General features: G+C 45.3%; 1 protein-coding gene across 1 annotated transcript in view; it reads right to left on the bottom strand.

Annotated features, from left to right (window-relative positions):
* Positions 1-19,295, bottom strand: part of COL9A3 (collagen type IX alpha 3 chain) — a 35,531-nt gene that overhangs the window by 9,928 nt on the left and 6,308 nt on the right. The window contains exons 4-22 of the mRNA XM_027645761.1: positions 19,032-19,103; positions 18,728-18,781; positions 14,175-14,210; positions 13,539-13,562; positions 13,001-13,054; positions 12,335-12,388; positions 11,567-11,608; positions 9,966-10,022; positions 8,606-8,659; positions 8,131-8,184; positions 7,570-7,623; positions 6,777-6,830; positions 5,343-5,396; positions 4,852-4,905; positions 4,513-4,566; positions 3,881-3,934; positions 3,124-3,168; positions 2,169-2,222; positions 1,708-1,761 (exon numbers count right to left, since the gene is read on the bottom strand). Of these exons, the coding sequence (XP_027501562.1) occupies positions 1,708-1,761; positions 2,169-2,222; positions 3,124-3,168; positions 3,881-3,934; positions 4,513-4,566; positions 4,852-4,905; positions 5,343-5,396; positions 6,777-6,830; positions 7,570-7,623; positions 8,131-8,184; positions 8,606-8,659; positions 9,966-10,022; positions 11,567-11,608; positions 12,335-12,388; positions 13,001-13,054; positions 13,539-13,562; positions 14,175-14,210; positions 18,728-18,781; positions 19,032-19,103 (978 nt within the window). The remainder of the gene's footprint in view (positions 1-1,707; positions 1,762-2,168; positions 2,223-3,123; positions 3,169-3,880; positions 3,935-4,512; positions 4,567-4,851; positions 4,906-5,342; positions 5,397-6,776; positions 6,831-7,569; positions 7,624-8,130; positions 8,185-8,605; positions 8,660-9,965; positions 10,023-11,566; positions 11,609-12,334; positions 12,389-13,000; positions 13,055-13,538; positions 13,563-14,174; positions 14,211-18,727; positions 18,782-19,031; positions 19,104-19,295) is intronic.

Genomic DNA, 19,295 nt, shown 5'->3' with positions numbered 1-19,295 from the left:
TCTATTTGTTTGGACATACTTTGTCCCAACAACATAGAAAAAAGCAGCAGTTGATGCTGTTAGTGCAGGGCTTTTAGGAGCTCACCAGACAGAACATGACTATTACCATTAGGAGTCTCTAGTGCTTTCTTCTGAGAAAAATCACATATCCAATAAAGATCTGAGATGAAAAAAAACCCTTTAAGTAATTTAGGCACCTAAATCCCATTTTGTAAACTGTCTTCTTGAAACAGATGCCTTCAGCAAGCTTCTGTCATGAGGAGGGACAGCACCTTTGCCTCTTTTCACAGCCATTCCTGGGGGGGTGAAGTGTTCAGGGACACAAATAAGCTCCAAACTGGCCACTGAAATAAAGCAGCACCGTCCTCCAAAGGCTATAGAACTGCTCGGGTATTTTTGTGGTTACTGTTTTCACTTCTGGTTTTTGCTTGTAATTTATTCAGGAACTTTAATTTCATTTAAGGAACTTTATTTATAAATACGGAGCTCTAGGAAAGTTAAGTTAAATTGCATCAAAAATGATTCTGCTGTGCTGGTGCCTTTAAATGTGGTGGGACCTGAGAGGCTCTGAATGGGGAGAAACCCTTGGTACACCGGGCTAAAACCCCCAAATTGTTTTTAGCCAAACAGCCTTAACACTAGAAAAATCCTGCAACCCTCTTAGAATAGCACTGTCTTAACTAATAAATCATTATTCTAATAACACAAATCAGAAATTAGGAGCTCAGGTTACACATAACCATGGGTTCAGTTGCTGCTGAACCCCTGTCAGAACTCTGCACCAATGCAATTAGCTCAACTACTGTTGCTTTTTGGCTATAATAATGTGTTACCTTCTGTGGGGCCAGGTATTTTGATGAAAAACTGCAGTCATAAAAGCAAACATTATTACTAGAGTTTATTTCTAAGGCTGATTTCCCTCTCCTTGAAAGTTTCAGGAGCAGCTGCTCACAAACAATAAATCACACAGTACAATTCCTTCCAAGTGGTACATACCAGAAATCATATTAGACTTGCTGTAGGCTCCTGTATTTCAAAATGAGTTTAAGATGAGAAAAAAAAAAAAGAAAAAAAGCCCAACAAAACCATTGGAATGTCAGGTACAACCCCAGCACCAGCACTAGCTGGGGAGGACAAGATAGAAAAGGTACCCAAGTGTTTTTAGTAGTGGGATCAAAATCAGGGCTTTGCCATCCTGATATTATTGATTATCATCTCTGCTCTGGAGCAGGGACATGGCAGGGGGACATGCAGCTATTTTCAGTTTTGTTGTGTGTATGGCTTCAGGTTTTGCAGTGAATCCCTCTTCTCTGCTCCAAGGACAGTGATAAAGAAATGGGGAGGGTTCAGTGTACACTGCAACAGCTTCACAGCAGCTTTGCTTCATTAGTGGCTCACCTCAGCACAAGTAGAGCCTTACTATTCCTGTTTAATGAGGGGCTTGCTGGCTGTCCAGTCTCTCCTGTCAGACTGTAGCAGCTCCTCAAACCTCTTGGACAAGTGCAGCTTCCTTTGCCAAGGGAAATGGGAGGGATCACTTGGCATTTGCACGGAGCTGTCAGTGAGAACAGGATCTGACTCACTTATGGGGGACATACTCCTCTGCTGCCAAAACTCCCCAGAGAGAACGTGGCCTTTTGCTGTAGCCAGAGAGTAACCCCATACACAAACTCTATTTTGGTGATTTACAGGCAGTGCTGTACTTACAGTTGCTCCTCTGGGTCCTGGCAGCCCTCTCTCACCAGGAACACCAACATCGCCCTGGCAGGAACACCACAGTCAGCTGTGACATTGAGGAGCCATGAATCCACCCTTCCCTCCCCACTGCAGAGCCAGAAGGCATTCCTGGATGCCAGGCTGTTTCAGTCCCAAACTCCTTGCCCTGTTGGCCCATCTTCTCCTCCACACCTGCTGGGCTCTCCTCCACACCTGCTGCAGCACAGCATCTGTGCATGGAGGTGTCTGCCCTCCCAGCTCCCTGGGGAGCTCCACACCCATGTGGACTGCCTGGAGTGCTCAATCCCATGAGATTGCACGTGTTGCAGGCAGCACAGCAGCTCTTGCATCATTATTTGTGCAGGGAAGCAGCACATGAGCTCCAGCTTCACAGTTTGGTTTAAAACTCACTCAGCAGAGCTCATGCCACATGCAAACCATGGGATACTTACAGGGATGCCTGGCTCTCCTGAGGGACCTGCCTCTCCCATCTCTCCAGGACTGCCCTGCAGAGGAGAAAGCAAACACTCAGTTAGGGCATCACTTCAGAGAGTCATTTCTGTCCTACCTGAAGCAAAAAAGGAGGAGGGAGTTAAAACCTGGGTCAGGAAATAAGCACAGCTTTTAACTTTTACAGTTTTAAGACAAAACTCCCAACCCCAGACATGTAAAGAACAGCTGAGTTGCACATTCTGTCCTGGGACCAGTGACCAGGGAGGGCTCTGCCAGCCCCAGGGCAGGGTCACCATGTCCCTCATGGGACTGAAGGGGACCAGTGAGACAGGGATGCTCTTCTGGAGGTGTGCTCAGGACATCCCATCACATTCACCCCTGCATCACCCTCATGTCAGGAGAAATGCCTTCCTGTATGCTCTCCTGCATGAGGATTAGCAGGAATAATGATGCAGGTGCAGAGGGGGAAATTCAGAAAGAAGGGGAGGGACAGAAAAAAAAGATGCTTTTCAGAATAGCTTTGTCTGTCTGAGGTTTTCTTTTATCTCACAGGTAGGTGCCAATCTAAAGCTCCATGGAAGGTTTTATCCTGAGGTGGGGGGGGAAAGTCTCCAGAAGGCAAGATAAGAGAATCCTGTTCCTCCTTGCAGGTGCTCAGGCTTTTGATTCCCAGAGATGGAGCCTGCCCCTGGGACTTTGACCAAAGGGTGAGGTTTACTGAACCACTGATGACCCTCCTGTGCACCTGCTATGTCTTCACTGAATGAGAGGCAAGAGCAAGGCCAGCCCACTTGTTTTACCTAAATCCTGCTCCTCGCTTGCCAGGGGGGCTCAGCCCCAGCAGAAATGCTGACACCACCACTTTGGGGTAAGTCCTCCCAATACCCTAAAGCTAAAAGGCCTTGTTGTGACCAGCTTCCCCACCAAACCCCATCAGTAGAGACATCCACTTACTGGTTCACCCTTTGAGCCTTTAATACCTGCTCTTCCAGGCAGTCCCTGGAAAAAAAATTATATTAAAGCAATGTCAGAAGAAGTTATTAAATCTGTTATTCTGGTCTGATTTGACACATAAGGAGCAACCTTTGCTTGGAGCAATGGAGGATTTAGATTTCTGCAGCTTTCACTGTGCATATTACGACTTCAATCTCTCTCCTGCTCACTGCTCTTGCAGCTCTGCAAACACTGATCCTTGGCATTAGAGCAAAGAGGAAGAATATGCAAATAGACCAACAGCAGCAACATTTTGCAAAGCATAAACATCTCTCCAGGGCTGTTCATAATATTGTGTAATACAGGAAGAAAGGAATACTTTTACCTCTTTTAAATAGTTGAAACATTTTTTCAACAAACAGTAGTAAACCAAGGACAGAGCTCAGGATATTATACCCCAGATCTTACCTCCCTGCATAGGGAATGCACATCACTGGGATGTGAAAGAGAAAATCTCTCTCAAATTTAGATTTTAAATAGAATCAGAGAGGCCAACAGCCATGGAGTTAGAATATGGGGCTACTCCAGGTGTTCTCCATTCTGTCCTATATACTGCTTCCCTGACTGCATGGTGGGAAAGGGGCATTTCCTCTTGGCTTAACTGTGGCCCCTTGTGAAACAACACACAAAATGACCCTCCCCTGTCCCCAGGAGGGATCTCTGCAGGCAGACTGAGCTGCTGGAACCCCAGAGGTGGCAGGTCCTGCTCCATACTCACAGGAAGTCCGTTTGGCCCCTTCTCTCCAGGAGCACCCATTGGAGCTGCATCACCCTGTGGATAGTGAGAGGTTAGGAGGGATCCTCCAGCACTGGGAAATAGTCTGACACAGGGAGGGGACACATTCCCAAACAGGCATTTGTACTCTTCTCCCTCCCCAGGACCAAGAGCTGTTGTGCCTACAGGAGGTGAGCACCCCCTGGACATGAGCTCCCAGGTGTTTCCCTACCCCCTGCAGCTCCCAGCTTTCCCTGGCAGCACACACTCCATGTTCCTGAGGGATTACCATTCAAAAACCAGGCAATAAGTACCTGACAGGCAATTGAAATAAACAGATGACTCTGTCAACAGCTCTGAAAAGGCATCTCTGAAGGCCTTGAGTCAGTCAGGAGGAACCACTAAATACAGGGACACAGCTGAGCTTACATCATGTGTGCATCTTCTTCACTTGGGGAATTTCCTTGGGATCAATTAATAGAAGCAACTTCACTCTCCTTCACTATTGACATTATTAGGAAACTTTTTAGATGCAAAAGCTTTCCAGCCACACTCTTCTTGATCAGTGGCTTTGCAGCACCCAGGGGACAGTCACAGGAATCTTTCCTGCAGTGTTTAAGTAGGACTTTACAAACCTTCTCACCATCGAGTCCAGGAGCTCCATCCCGCCCATCCTTGCCAGGAATGCCCTGCAACCATGCACAGCACACGTTAAGGTCAGGAGGAGACTCTGTGGTTTGCAAAACTCAATCACATCAAAGAACCTCTGGGCATTGGGTTGTACTGAGAGGATTTTCATTTACAGCAGTGCAACTGGAGTTTAGTCCAACTGGGATTGTGCTGGAGGTTACAGAGACCCAGAGCACAAGTTTGGCAGCAAAGATGGCAAGAAACAGGTTTTTTCCAATTGTGTTTTATCTCCTGATCCACAAGCAAGATACCAGTGAGATCTGTATCCTATTTAATTGACTTACAGGTTCTCCTATGAGTCCACGAGCCCCTGGGTTTCCTTTTGGTCCAGGTTTACCCTAGAAATCAACAATAAATCCTAAATTAGCCAGGACACAACTCTAAAGAACCATCTGACAACAAAGATAATACTCAAACTCTCCAGGGACATTTCATTCAGTTTGGGCTGGCTCCTCTCCTGTTCACAGGGGTTTGGAGGTTCTTTTGGGACACACCAGGAAACTGGCCCAATGCTGGCTGCAACATTTGGGAAAATTCCTGATTGTTTCAAGGAATGGGAATGTAAGATCTGATCCCTGTGCTCCAGGCTGTAGCAGCACTGACACCTTATTAATCAGGCATCTTTAATAAGAGTTAAACATCTCATTTTTGAGAGGATACTTTCACCTCCCTTTCAAGCAAACCAAGGGGGCACAAGCCACAATAAACCTGTGAAACCAATCCCTTGGAACATCACATCCCATACTGGAGCAGAGGGGTTTTTGACTGCACTCACAGTATCTCCTTTGGGCCCCCGGAATCCCTGAGGTCCTTTGCTTCCTTGTTCTCCCTGTGACACAGGAGGAAAAGCCATTAAGCATCTTCATCACACAGTGACAAGATTGAGGTTTTGAGGGTGGAACGAGGGGGGTTCTGTGCTGTTTGTTGGTGTTAACAGAGGTGTGAGCACACATATTCCCCCAGGAGCTCAGCTGTACTTTCTCAGTTACTCTTTGTGATTCCTGACACACTGTTTGCAGCAGGGACTTTGCCAACAATCCCTCAGGGCAGGGACCTTCTTCCCCTTCATTTAATGAAGCAATTTCGTTAAGCAGAAATAGAGTGGGCGAAAAACTTTAATATTCACTGTCTAGATACTGTTTGGCATAATGAAAAGTTTGGTGAGAAAATGCCTGATTTTATTTTAGTTTGGATGAATTTAATCTATAATTGCAAGGACTAGGGAGGGGTCCCCTGAGGGTAGGATTGCCTCGGGGTCAGTGTGGTCTGTTGGCTGCTGTGGGCAGATGGAGGTACCTGCTGTAAAGCAGATGCCATATTATCATAGAATCCCACAGTGGTTTGGGTTGGAAGGGACCTTAAAGACCATCTCGTTCCACCCTCCCTGCCATGGGCAGAGACACCTTCCACTAGCCCAGGTTGCTCCAAGATCCATCCAACCTGGCCTTGAACACTCCCAGGGACGGGGCAGCCACAGCTTCTCTGGGCAACCTGTGCCAGTGCCTCCCCACCCTCACAGGGGAGAATTTCTTCCTAATATCTAAGCTAAATGTACCCTCATTCAGCTTAAAGCCATTATTATCCACAATATGATAGACAGGGTGGAAATATTATCTGCAATAAGACAGATAGGCCAGAGGAAAATGCTCTTAGAGAGGCTACAATGCTGCAGGTGCAGCTCAGGTCCTGTTTGGCTACAGTAAGGAGGGTACAGGAGTCTGCCCAGTGTGCAGGTTTGGTGTTCTCCTACACCTCACCCCAGAGCTTGGCAAAAGGATGAGGATTCCATCTTCAATTCACAACTATTCCTGCTTGTAGTAAAAATCCTTGTGAGCTGTGAGCACTTGGGAACAGACCAGGCTCAAAGAATGTAAGGTCAGGATAATACTGATTCTTCCTCCAAAAGTAACACATATTCCCCTCTCCAGCTGCTGATGCTCAGGGAAGGGCAGTGAAGCACAGAGAGCAATGGAAACGAGGGGAACTTATTCTGGCATGGGGCACAACTGGAGGAAAGGCATCACGAGGTCTGGACCAGGTGAAACAACATTGCTCTCACTGGAGGGAAAAGGGCAAAGGGAATAATCTGATGGAGGTGGTCAGCACACCCTCCTGTTCACTGGCAGCAGGGCTTAGAGCAGGAGGAATAAACTTCAGGCTGTGGTTGTGGAAGTCAGAGCCGTAGAGAGCCTGGGAAGTGGATACATACAGCTTTCCCTGGAGGTCCTGGGATTCCAGGTGGGCCTCTGAAACCAATGTCACCCTGCAAAGAACAGACATCACTGTAATGCTGTGGTTGGCAGAGGATGAAGTAACAGTATCCCCACCTTGTACCTCAGCCTGACAAAACACAAAGACATCCCGTATTTCCTCCTCGTTTGCAGAACAGACTTGCAAAAGATCCCCCTCTGAACAACAGGTTTTAACTCTGGATCTCCCCACCTTTATCTCTCTGATACACTGATACCATTCATGGCCTTGCTCTCTTGGTAACACACTTATTCCTAAATAAATGCATTACTTCATCAAATTCAAAACCATTCAGGCTGCTGGTCAAGGGACCATGACAAGAGTCCAAAGCCATGAAGATGTGGAGATTAACCCTGTTGTCACTGAGGAGACTTCTCATGTCCTGAAAGTCTTTGTCCATCAGTGTTTCTTTGGCTTTTTCTTGTAAAGAGGCAGAACAGAAAGTGAAATGAAACCTTCCTCTTTTTTTTTTTTCCTTATTCTGCAAGATTCTTTAGCACTGTCAGCCTTGCAGGGACAGCACTTTGTCATTCTGGTTGGAATATTTCAATGTGGCTGGCTCTGACCCCGTCAGTACCCTGGAAATATGGATCCTCCTGACTTTGGAAGGTTGTTCTGGTGGGGGGGGTGCACAGCCCACACTTTATACCTGCACAAGTTTCCCAGTGGAATTCAGTAAGGATAAGTGCAAATGGCACCTCTTACAAGACAAACTGGTGCTGGAGGGGAAAAAAACAGAAGGTTTTTCTTACTCTGTCACCAGCTGGACCCATTGGACCAGGGAGGCCTCTTAGTCCCCTCGGGCCCTAATTAAGAAAGCAAATCAGTTAAAACTCAACCACTGTTCAACACAAAAGGGCAGAACAGCATGAGGTAAAAACTCATCAACACAGAAAACATTCAGAAATAGTGAGGAACAGCAGAAAGCTCAACTTTCTGATGCACAAACAGGACACCCTTTTGGTGACAACCCCTGAGCAGTGACACTGTGCTGACAGCCCACTTGGGACATTCAGCATCCCTGTGCTCTCCAGCCCACCTACCAGGCTCTCAAGCCAGCCCAGAGCTCAGGTCCACCAAAAAGGTGTCCAGGGCTCTACCAGGAACCCAGTTCTCATCCAAGGTGAGGTACCAAAAGCAGGACCTAAATTAAAGCTCAGTGAAACAGCACAATTTGTTTTTTCACCAGCATCAGTTTTCACATCTGTAACTCTGCAGAGGCAAGAGCTGTTTGTGTAACCAAGGTGATTGATGGCTCCATCGAGTTCCACAGTGAAAAGGTCATGGGAATTGGGCAGAAGAGGAGGTGTTACCTGCAGGCCAACACTGCCTGGAATGCCTGGAGGACCGGGAGGGCCAGGGTTACCCTGGGAGAGAAAAATCAATTAGAAAAGAGGAGAGACAGGCTCAACACACAGCCAGGGACCTCCCTCCTAGATTTCTCTTCAGAATTATAGGCAATTTCTTCTACATGCAAGAACATTTGGATCAGTCAGGAATTTATCCAAGTGATTAATGCAGGGCTTTTCCTGAGCTGACATCCCTGCATGGGAAACAACAGGTGTCAACTCAAACTGATCCTAACATGATGATCATTGGGAAGATGAATTTTCCTGGAGAGGTAGCACGTGGTCCTACAGGCACAGCAATGGAAGTCAACACACTTCAGTCATAGTAACTTCTTGTTAAGCCAGTTGCCTTATTTCTCCCTGTCTTCTTGAAAAATCACTTATTATGGAGCTTTTAAAGAGAAAAATCCTCCCCCATCCCTTTTAAATCGAAGCTTACCTTCTCTCCTTGTTTTCCTATTTCACCAGGTTCCCCTTTGTGACCAGTGTGTCCCTAGAAATAAGAGTTATGATTATTCACATCCCAATAGTCTTGTTTCAAAATTTAAATTTTGTGAGACAGCTGTAAGACTCAAATCCTCATAACATGAAGAAGTCATGGGGAAAATAATCTATAGGTGTGTACAGAGATCACTTCTGGGGGTGGCTATCCATGTACCATTCCTGTGTTAGGTATCAGTTTTGATGTAGTTTCAGGAAATGCCCAGATTTGGTTTTCCAAAGTGACTTGCAGGCTGTGGGTCCCAGGATGCAATTCTCAAATACAGATCAGGAAGCAGAACTCAGTTCCCATCACCTTTGAAAATGGGGCTGAGTCACTTCTGAAAACCCCATTCTGCATCTTTAACCTCCTTTTTTAAGTTGTCTTTAATATCTCCATCATCAAGCTTGCAAAGAAATACAAGTCTCACTGAAATCTTTTATATAAAACTCAGATTCAATTTGCATCTCGGCTCCCTTCCTATCACTGTGGGAGAGAAGCAGACTAACTTCAGCCATGGCAGATGTTATTCCTCACCACAAAAAAGGTCCTGTGCATCATTTGCATCATAACTGGAAAGCTTCTCAGGCTTTTCCATTTCATGAGTTATGAATTTTGAGTAGTTATGCCCTAAATATTGTGTACTTGTAATGATATTTATGACTCAGTGCAGAGACCAAACAGACCAACAAAGGTCAGTTCAAGAGGAACTGAGAAGATTTCCCAGGAGTTGTTCCACTCCTTGCCAACTTCTAAATCCTGCTGAAAGAACTGGAGTCACTTATTACTTTGTCTCACTGCAGGAGTGTAACCCACTGCACAGACTCCATAAGAAGAGAGGACAGAGGAGATGTTTGACTGCTGAGGGAGATTTCCTGAGGGTTGAAACCTTGAATTTATGTACCAGAGGCCAACAACATAAACAGAAAGCTGCCTCGTGGTACACTGGCTAAAAAACAACAATCAAATTGTACTTAATTACATAAGTTATGTTTTGCTCCAGTAAGATCTGCTCCCCTGTGAGCACAGTTTCAGAACTGGTGAGATTTTTACAGCTCTCAGGTCTTGGAAAGGCAGCCCTGAACTGCTGCCTCTGCTTGCTTCTGTCCATCAGCTGTGCCCCACAGGGCTTGCAGGGTGCTCACCCTATGCCAAGGGTTCATTCATTTGTAGGAATAAATCAGGCAAATGCATGGTTGGTTTGGGAGGCGTGGAGCCTACAGGAGACATGGACTGTGTACCCAACAGTTCAACCCCAGGGGTTCATAGTGGGGTTTATTTTGGGAGACAGATCCTCGTGCAGGTGATGTTTCCTTACCTTGAACCCTGGCATTCCCGGGGGACCTGGGGGACCTGGTGGGCACAGAGCTGGGCACTGCAAGGAACAGAGACAATTTGGTTCAGCAAACACACACAGCACATCCAGGGAGGCTGCTTTCATCACTAGGGAGAGGTGAAAAGGTCATGTGGGTTTGGGTTCTAAATCCACTAAATCTGATGGAATTACAGCATCATGTATTGACCAGCATTTCCCTACGGAAAGGGGTCCTAGAGGTCTCAGCCCCCAGCAACCCATAAAATAACAATTTATGAATGGACTGCTTCTCTTTGAGCATGGGCTGTGAGACATTCTGAAAGTTCACAGTGTCCACAATCAAAAATGCTGAAGAATTTGAGTTCCCCAGTGAATCTGGATTGGTGCCTTGTAAATCACTAGGAACATATTTAATCCTCTGCATCGATTGACCCCTATTGATTTCCTTCAGCCAACTCCCTAAGTGAAACAACGACAAGCATTAGAGTTTATTGGAAGGGGACCAATAGAAAAATAACTCCAATACCTATAAGCTGGTATCTGCAGATATTTAGGGGTGGGTGAGCCCCTGGTGGGAACTCTGACTGGGAACAAATCAGAACATACATGGAAATTTAGTGGAGAAAAGGGCCATACTCTAAAAACTTCATAAATAGGGAATGAGATTTTCTTCCACAACCTTTCTTTGATTTGTTTGTTGGTTTTTTTTCCTTTTAATAAAACCTCAGGCAACACCTCAGTAGCAGAAATTTAATTTTCTAGTATATTCCACAGAGTAACTTAAATTAAACTTGCAGAAATAGCATCATTTTCTATTAACTTCCACGTGATGTGCCATAAGGCAGCCTGAACTGACTCTGAGCTTTTTTTGGGGTACATCAATTAGAAAACCAAAGAAGCTGTCACAACAACAGCTGTGAAATCTGCAAATGTCACTCCCATCGCTCATGGGCTCAACACTCCTTTCATTCCCCTGAAAGAAAGGAATCAAGGCTTTCTCCTAAGGAAAGAAGCCTGACCAAAGCATATGCCCAAAGGAACCCAGTGCCACCATCCATGGAAATAAACAGTGCCACACACACAACCTTTTCTATGGCAAAGCAGGACTAGAAACATTCATGAAAAGCTGTTGTCATTTACCAAATGCTGAAGTTGTTCTGTAAATGAAGGATGTATGCAAAATGTGCATTTTGGAAGGCAAAGATCAAGGAAAAAAATCAGCACTGGAATCAGAATGGTTTGGGTTGAAAGGGACCTTAATGTTCATCTCCTTCTACCCCTCCCTGCCATGGGCAGGGACACCTTCCACTATCCCAGGTTGCTCCAAGCCCCGTCCAACCTGGCCTTGAACAATTTCAGGGATGGGGCAGCCACAGTTTCTTTGGGAAACCTATTCCAGTGCATATCTACCTCCCTGAAAAAAACATTTAAATCTTGTAAATACACACACCACTCTGGTGCATTCTGTGGTGAGGTAATTTAGACCCACATCTGAAGGTCTAAATGTGTGTTAAATGATCTGAGACTCATCCAAGTATGACAACCAAAAGTCACATCAAGGATTAAACCAAAACATATTTTCATGCTACATAAAATAAACTTACCTGAAGGTCCCCACCGCCGTCGGGAAGGGTGCCTGGAAGACCCTGCAATTCAGGAAACGTGGGATTATAATTACAACAAGACAAACACCAGGTAGAAACACAATTCCTAGGAAAGGCACTTTACAGACCCAGCTAAGCTGGATCAGTGTGAGGCACATACCCAGACCCGCCTACAGCCTGAACCTGGAGCATTATGAGCTGCACCAGTCCCCCAAAACAGACACATCAGGGGTGTAACCATCCTCTGGAGATGCACAGCTGGGCTTGGTTAAAAGCCTTCAGCCTTAGGTGATGAAGGCAGCAATTAAAGAGCAGCAGCTGTACCTGACTTCCTCCTGGCCTGGGGAAAGTTCCTTGGGAAAGACCTCCTGATCCCACTGTTCAACCCCCCAGAGGCCACAGCAAACCCAAAACAGAGACTTGCTGGCTGTAAGCCTCACTTGCTGGCCCTACAAGAACAGATCATGATCCAAGCAATGACATAAACCCTCCTTGAGAGAACAGCAAGCCCACCCTGTGCTCAGTGTGGGGCAAAGCTGGGGTGTCACCGGGTTCCTCCACTCACAGAGCACAAATAATAAACAGGAGATCCACATATCCAAGTGCAACTAAGGAAAAGTCACTGCTCTCCTCAAGGCAGGGTGTTTATGGGCTGCTGAATGCTCATGGCAATGGCAGCAAATGAAAAGGGCACGTTATGGAAGCAAGGAGAAAATTCTAGATTCCCCTCGGGAATTTTCTCACATTTATTTGTGAGTCTCAACTTACTGGAGGTCCAGGTGGCCCAGGAGGTCCCGGGAATCCTGGCAGACCAAAAGGTCCCTAAAAAGAGAGAAAGATGATAAGAATTCACCTTCAAGGGAAATGTAAAGGGATGTGAATCGTGGATACCAAATACCAGTGTGTATTTTGAATGTGGGACAACATATCTCAAATGGGGCTAAACTGCACCTTTCCTTCTGCAGAGGCTTCTGTGACTGCAGGGAGAGCACCAGATGCACATGGAAGAACAGGAATTAGGACAGAAGGGCATATCCCTGCTTCCACTGGCTCTGCACCTCTCCAGTGGAGCTGTGGGCACCCAAAAATGTGCTGTGCTTCTGCAAACCAGTCCTGTTCTGTGCAGTGGCTTCCTTGAGGGTGCTGAAAGTACACACCAGCTGGTATCTAATCCCTGTTCTGGTGACACTGGCTGCTCTTCTGTCCTTACTCCCAGTTGGTGAAGGAAGATATGGCTGCACATCCTTGTCATTGCAGTGGTTGACTGGGGTGACCCTGCATAAGCTGAAGGGCAGCAGCCCAGGGGTGTTTGTGGGGCTCGTAGTGTCTTGTGCATCTCACTTCAGAGTGGGGTAAGAGACCAGAAGTGAACCTCACTCTTCTGTGGTTGTGACACACTCAGAAAACGAGGAATAAGTGGTAGGAGAAACTCACAGAAGGACCCCGAAATCCATGTCCACCCGGGAGCCCACTGGGTCCTGGAGGCCCCTGTTGGACAGAGAGAAGAGATTTCACACCCATGCTGACCTTGACACCCCAAAGCCCAGGGCCCAGCAAACAGTCTGGCTGCACCCATTTGCCCAGTCCCCTCAAGGAGCTCCCTCCTGCACCCAGACCATCAGCTTACCAGTGAACATCAATGGAACACACTCCTGGCACCACTGGGCACTGCCAGTCTGCATCCCTCAGACTCAGGGCAGCCCTGGAATGCCCCAGAAACCCACCAGACAAAAGCTACCCCAGAACTGGACACTTCCAGTGATTACAAGGCTGCTGTGCCTTGTATTTACCCATTTTCCCACAGTAAGGGCAAGGATAGAAAACACACAAGGCCAGTGACCTGCAGGACTCCACATTCCTCTGCCTGGCACAGGAGAGGAACATTAAGGTGGGTTTGTAACACTCAGGGTATTTAATAAAGCCAAACCAATAATTTAAAACTCTTTTTTGAAAAAATATTCCTATTACTTACTGGAGGTCCTGGTAGTCCTTTGCCCTGGAAACAACATTTAAAACAGTAAAAGAACACTTAGAAACTGAACGTACAGGAAGAAAAGAAAACCTCTGAAAATGCTGCTTAATTTTTTTTTCTCTTTTAAGTTTTTGTTAGCACTCCCCTGACCTTAATTATTACAACTTGCAATCAGAGCAGAGCTTGTGTCTTGATGAACCCTTTTGTTGCCTCTAATGATTTGTGTTCCCCTTACACTGCTGTTACCTACAAGATGTCTCTAAGAAAAGCAATGTACAGGGACACGATAGTGGGACACAGAGAGTTAGGAGGACAACATTCTAGTTTATCTGCTTCTCCTTTTTTTCCTTTTAATTTCTATTAGACATTAGGTAATGTATAATAATTTCAATAGCATTTGGTATGTTAGTCTGCATCCCAAGCTGGTTTGCTTTATAGCATCTCAGAGACCAAAACCAGGCCCTGTGTTACCAGAACAGGTCATATATACATATTTAAACATTTGAAATAATATATTCACTCATTCAGGATTTGATCCCTTTGTCTGGGATATGAAGTTTCCCATCTTCTCTTGGTGATGGTTTTGGCATAATATTACACACTTCTATTACTTGTGCTGTTCAGGGAGGTACTTACAGCTGGTCCAGGTGGCCCAGCAGGTCCTAATGCACCCTATGGGAATAAAACAGGATACAAATTAGCAGGAATAAAAGAGACATATGGGTGGTCAACAACGCCTGCTCTCCTTGACACCAATCTTTGATTGGAGACTCCAGCAGTGTCTTGCAGAAACAGGACACAACTGGAGATGCTCAGCTGAATTCACAAATACAAGGACAGAAATTTATGGATAATAATGACTCTGCCATTCCTTGATGGAATGGCATCTGCCTTAATGGCTTGATTAAAGAACATTTTAAGATAGTGGTGACGGATGTTCAGAACTGGCCCCAGCAACTTTCTTCACCATTTGCTCCTAAAAGATTAAAGAGACACTTTTGGAAGTCCCAGTTGGCCTCAGAGTAGTCTCTACGAACATCTAAACATTCATAAACTGCATTATATCTATTTGAAATATTCTCATTCATAACACATTCATATTGTTGGTCCCATGACTAAATTATCTGAAACTATTCACAAAATTTGGACTCATCCTAGTGAATTTTATTAATTCATGCATTTTCCGTTCAAGCAAAGGCAAAGATTTGGCAGCTTCTGCTTCTTCATGAGCTTCCTTTCTGGCAAATCCCCATCTCCTTTTCTGAATTTGCATTCCTACTCTTAGGCCTGACTAGAGCTTGGTGATCTTATGTCTTAGACTAGAATTAAGTCACTCTTGAAGTTAAGTTCCTGCTTGACTAAAGATAAGAAGACAGAGAGACCTCCTTAACTCCTTTGTTGTACTGCAGAGTTGCCAACTGGCTGCCAGACTGTAAAATTAATTCTAGGTAGTAATTCTGAAACAGAATCACAGAATGGTTTGGGTTGGAAGGGACCTTAAAGATCATTTTGTTCCACTCCCCTTGACACGGGCAGGGACACCTTCCATGAGACCAGGCTGCCCCAAGCCCTGTCCAACCTGTCCCCTTTCTTTAATCCTGATCCATAAGCTCTCAGTCACCTCCTCGTCCACCCCCAGTGAATGGGAATGTAAAAATGAACAAAATGAACAAAACACAACAAAACAAAAAAACCCCACAAAAACCCCCAAACCAAACCAAACAAACAAAACCCGCAAACAAAAACAAACACAAAAAAAACCCCAAACAAACCCCCCCACACACACACACACACAAAGAAAACCCGAAAAACAAACGCCCAAAAATTCCAGTGTGAGGGGCTGACACAGCCAAGAGGCACTGGGTGTGTTTTGCTGACTGATGCTCTCAGGTCTGAGACCCTCCTTGAAAAAGCCATGGCAGGCAGCTGATGAGAGCAGAGTGATTTGGTCACTCCTTTAAAAAACTTAAAAAAAGGAAAGAAAAAAAAGAAAGAAGCACTGGAGGGATGCAGGGACAAAGCAGGGACATCTCCTTGTCCAGGGACAAAGCAATGACAGCACGAGGCTCCCTCAGCCTCTCGCCAGCCCAAACCTGTTTTCCAAACATCCTCAAAATGCTGCACAGAAGCATCTTGAGAAGGATGTCCTGAACCAGAATTAAATGGTGTCTACCCCTAGGATGAGGAGAACAAGGTGGATGGGCAGACCTGGCAAATATCCCAACACACACTGCTGCTTGTTGTGATCCCAGGGATGACATCTGCCCTCTCCCAGTGCTCTGCGTACCAAAGGAGATTAGAAATATTTTGCCTTGTTAAGCTCAAGGAGAAAGAGGACCCAAGGCCTCATTAGGAGTGGTCTTGTGAGCAGGGGACTGTAATCCAATAAAAATCAACCCAGGGCAAATGTCAGCTCATTCATTTCTCTTGCTGCAGGTTACTCTGCTTGTCCTCCAGCCACTTTTATCTTTAGGCTGAAAGTCCCTACAACTACTGATGGTTGTAAGGGAGAAGCTGGGATCTCTTCCTGCAAAGAAAACATTGAATTCCTGGCACCTCCTGACTCACACCCTAATTCTGAAACCAGCTGCATCGCCCCTTTCTGCTTTGGCCAATGTGCCAAAAGGTTGGCAGAGCACTCAAAATGCCAAATGTTGTCACTTTACACTTCCTAATTTTGATATCCTGGAGGGTAGAAAGTGCAACATCCAGCAGTGAACACTCCTGGAACAATTAGAGATCATCAAGTCCCTGAGCTGATGCAAGTGCATCAAGTTCAGAGGAGAGACTCTAATTTACATCTCAATTTTAATAACATTGTCTGACTCAAATCATTCTCCTGGTAACAATGTTCTTTCTCTTTTGATTAGAAAACAATATCATCATAATTTTCACTTTATAATAATAAACTTTGTGAGTACACAACTATGGAGCATAGAAAATACTTGATTATTATGACATTCATAAATAAGAATTAACAATTATGTTTTTCTTATTGCTTACAGTGCAAAGCAACAAATTTCAAAATGGCCTTCAAAAACTTTCCAATGAAGGACACCAGTATCTAGCACAGAGGCAAGAACCCAGCTCATTCCCAGCTGAAAATAAAGGATTTTTAAAATTGGAAAAACAAGTAGGCTTGATCTGATCAATCTGTAAGCAGAACCATGAGAAAAGCTAATGGATACTGAGAGCAACAGGAGATGTTTAAGATAAAAACCCTTTTGGTGTGCTGCCTGCACTGCTCTGTGTCCCTGGTCTGATGTGAATCACTGTTGGACTGGTGGCATGTGACAGAGAGAGGAAAGGAAATGTTGGGCAATAATGTGTTACTGAAAACTGGCTTCCATGAGCCCACTTCCCTAAACAGCTTCACTCTCAGACACTCCAGTCCAGAAAAATAAGCTTATTTAGAAAAAAAAAAATCACTGTGTTAGGCATGAATTCAAGCCCCAAACAGTAAGTAGACACCTTATTTCAGTGAGTTGTGTGAGACTGAAATATGTTCTAAAAGACAGGGAGAAAAAAGGAAGTCGGGATAACAACGCTGTCCATTCAGAGTGCCAAAGCTTTTAGAAGTTTTCCCTTCTTCCAGGTTTTTATTAGACCAATTAAAACAATTTTCCAGATGGACCACTGACCCTGAAAAGCTCCCATGAATGATGGCAGGTCCCAGGTTTGCCCCATGCCGACAGATTGAGTTACAGGACGTGGGAAAGCACATCAAACCAGAGCATGGAGCGAGGGCAACTCTGTCTGGGTGCTCCCACCAAACAGCTGAAGAGGAAGTTCTGGTGCCCAGAAATTATCTGCTCAATTACCCTGCGAGCCAGGAGCTGTGTGCTAACGTGGGCATGGGCAAACACGGCCACCCAGCACAGAACAGGGGCACAGAACTGCCCACTGTGTGTGGTCCTGAGCTTCTCTGTTTTAGAAACCAGGGATCAGTTCCCAGAAGGTGCTGGACTCCTGCCACAGACCGTCTGAGAGTGGCCAGGATTTTGCAGCTCTGGATCTCTGCGGAGAAATACGGGCACAAGGGACAGCAAAGGAGTGGGATTTAGAGTGGTGGTGATGGACAGAGGCTTGGAGCTGTGACCAAGACATTGGGAGCTGTGACCAAGACACTGGGAGATGTGACCAAGATGCTTGGAGCTGTAACCAAGATATTTGGGTCCTGCCACTCAACATTCCCAGTGGCCACACAAACTTCACCTTGCACATGGGAAAGGAAGAAGAACATTCCAAACATACATGCCTGTATCACTCATCCCTTTGACTGAATGAGGCAGCCCATAGGTTTTTGTGCTTTGAGCAACTCCTCAGGGCAACAAGCAGATTATTGAGATATACATGTTATCAAAATCCACCTTTTTTAACCTCTGTATGCTGTGATTTGCATCCAGCCCATCACTGCAGCCCTGAGTTCAAGAGGCCAGTAAGCCAGCTGTGGACACAAGCCTCATCTTCCCAGCTGGGAGACAGGAGAACAGCCGTGCTGGATCACAATCTGTGCTGAGTGGCTCATTAATGTTTAGTCCTTAATGTCACAAGGAGGCCTAAGAACCTTTCTGGCCCCACTGTGGATGATCTGAAGGACATCTGTAGCATCCCTGGCAGTCATTTCTCTATCCCTGTGGTGCCCCTTAGCAGAGCTGTAAGATGCAGGAAGCAGAAAAAACTCTTATTTCTTGCTAAGCCGGTTGGGGAACACTATGGCTAAGCAACTAATAATGCAACCATATGGACAGCCCCAGAAATAATAAAAGGCAAAAGTTTAAATAATTAATCCACAGTAACAGTAATTATAAACATAACAGAGCTGCCTACTCAGACTGCAAATAAAGGCTAAATTAGCTTCACTTTGACAAACTTCATAATTAAGTCTGTTGACTGCTTCAAGAAACTTTTTGGATACTTGAAATATCACTGGATGTTGTTCTGCACTGGTACTCCCAACACTGAGGCAACTCAAGCCTGTTCAAGGCCATGTGAAAGAAAGGTGGGTCTCATGCCCTGCCTAATGAAAAGCCACCTGGGGCTTAATTTCAAGGGTCCAAGTGTTCTGCAAGGGTTTACATCAGAATCAAGACTTGAATGTCACCAGTTTACATAGGAATGAGAAAATTGTCAGTACAATCAGGAAAAATGTTCATTTAAAGGTATTTAGGATCTAATGTGGTACTCACACGGTCTCCTGGAGGCCCATTTGGGCCAGGTGGGCCATCAGTTCCTGTTAAACCCTGTAAAATAAAAAAAAAAAATCAAAACAGTGTCAATTATGTGTCTCGACATTTTTCTGACACTCCTTAATTCAATCAAGAGATGCCCTCAACTCTTAAAATTACTCCTGATATGCAACACATATATGTAGATCCAGGACCAATTTTACTTCTCCAGTAGAAACAGAAAAGTTGATGAGACACTTCAGGAAAACACTTGTGCCTATGTGAAATATTTAAAGCACCTAAGAGAAGATGATTAAATACTCACATCCACTCCAGGAAGTCCAGGCAATCCAGCTTCACCAGCTGCTCCAGGCTTCCCTGGTGCACCTTTTGGCCCCTACATCAGATAAACAGGCAATTATTTTCCACATAATAACAAGAGAAATGTGGCATGTACTGATACAGGCTACAAGAGGGAAGCTCATTTGTTGATGTGTTTATCTTACACCGTGCAACATGGAAGAATTCCATGAAAGGAGATGAATCCATATCCAAATCCTAAATTCATTTCAGTGCTTTGGCTCAGTTC

The sequence above is a fragment of the Corapipo altera genome, unplaced genomic scaffold (genome assembly GCF_003945725.1).
Source record: "Corapipo altera isolate COAL_440 unplaced genomic scaffold, ASM394572v1 64, whole genome shotgun sequence".
In the NCBI taxonomy this organism is placed as follows: domain Eukaryota; kingdom Metazoa; phylum Chordata; class Aves; order Passeriformes; family Pipridae; genus Corapipo; species Corapipo altera.
The sequence above is the reverse complement of the archived record's forward strand: the minus strand, read 5'-3'. Positions and strand labels throughout refer to the sequence as shown.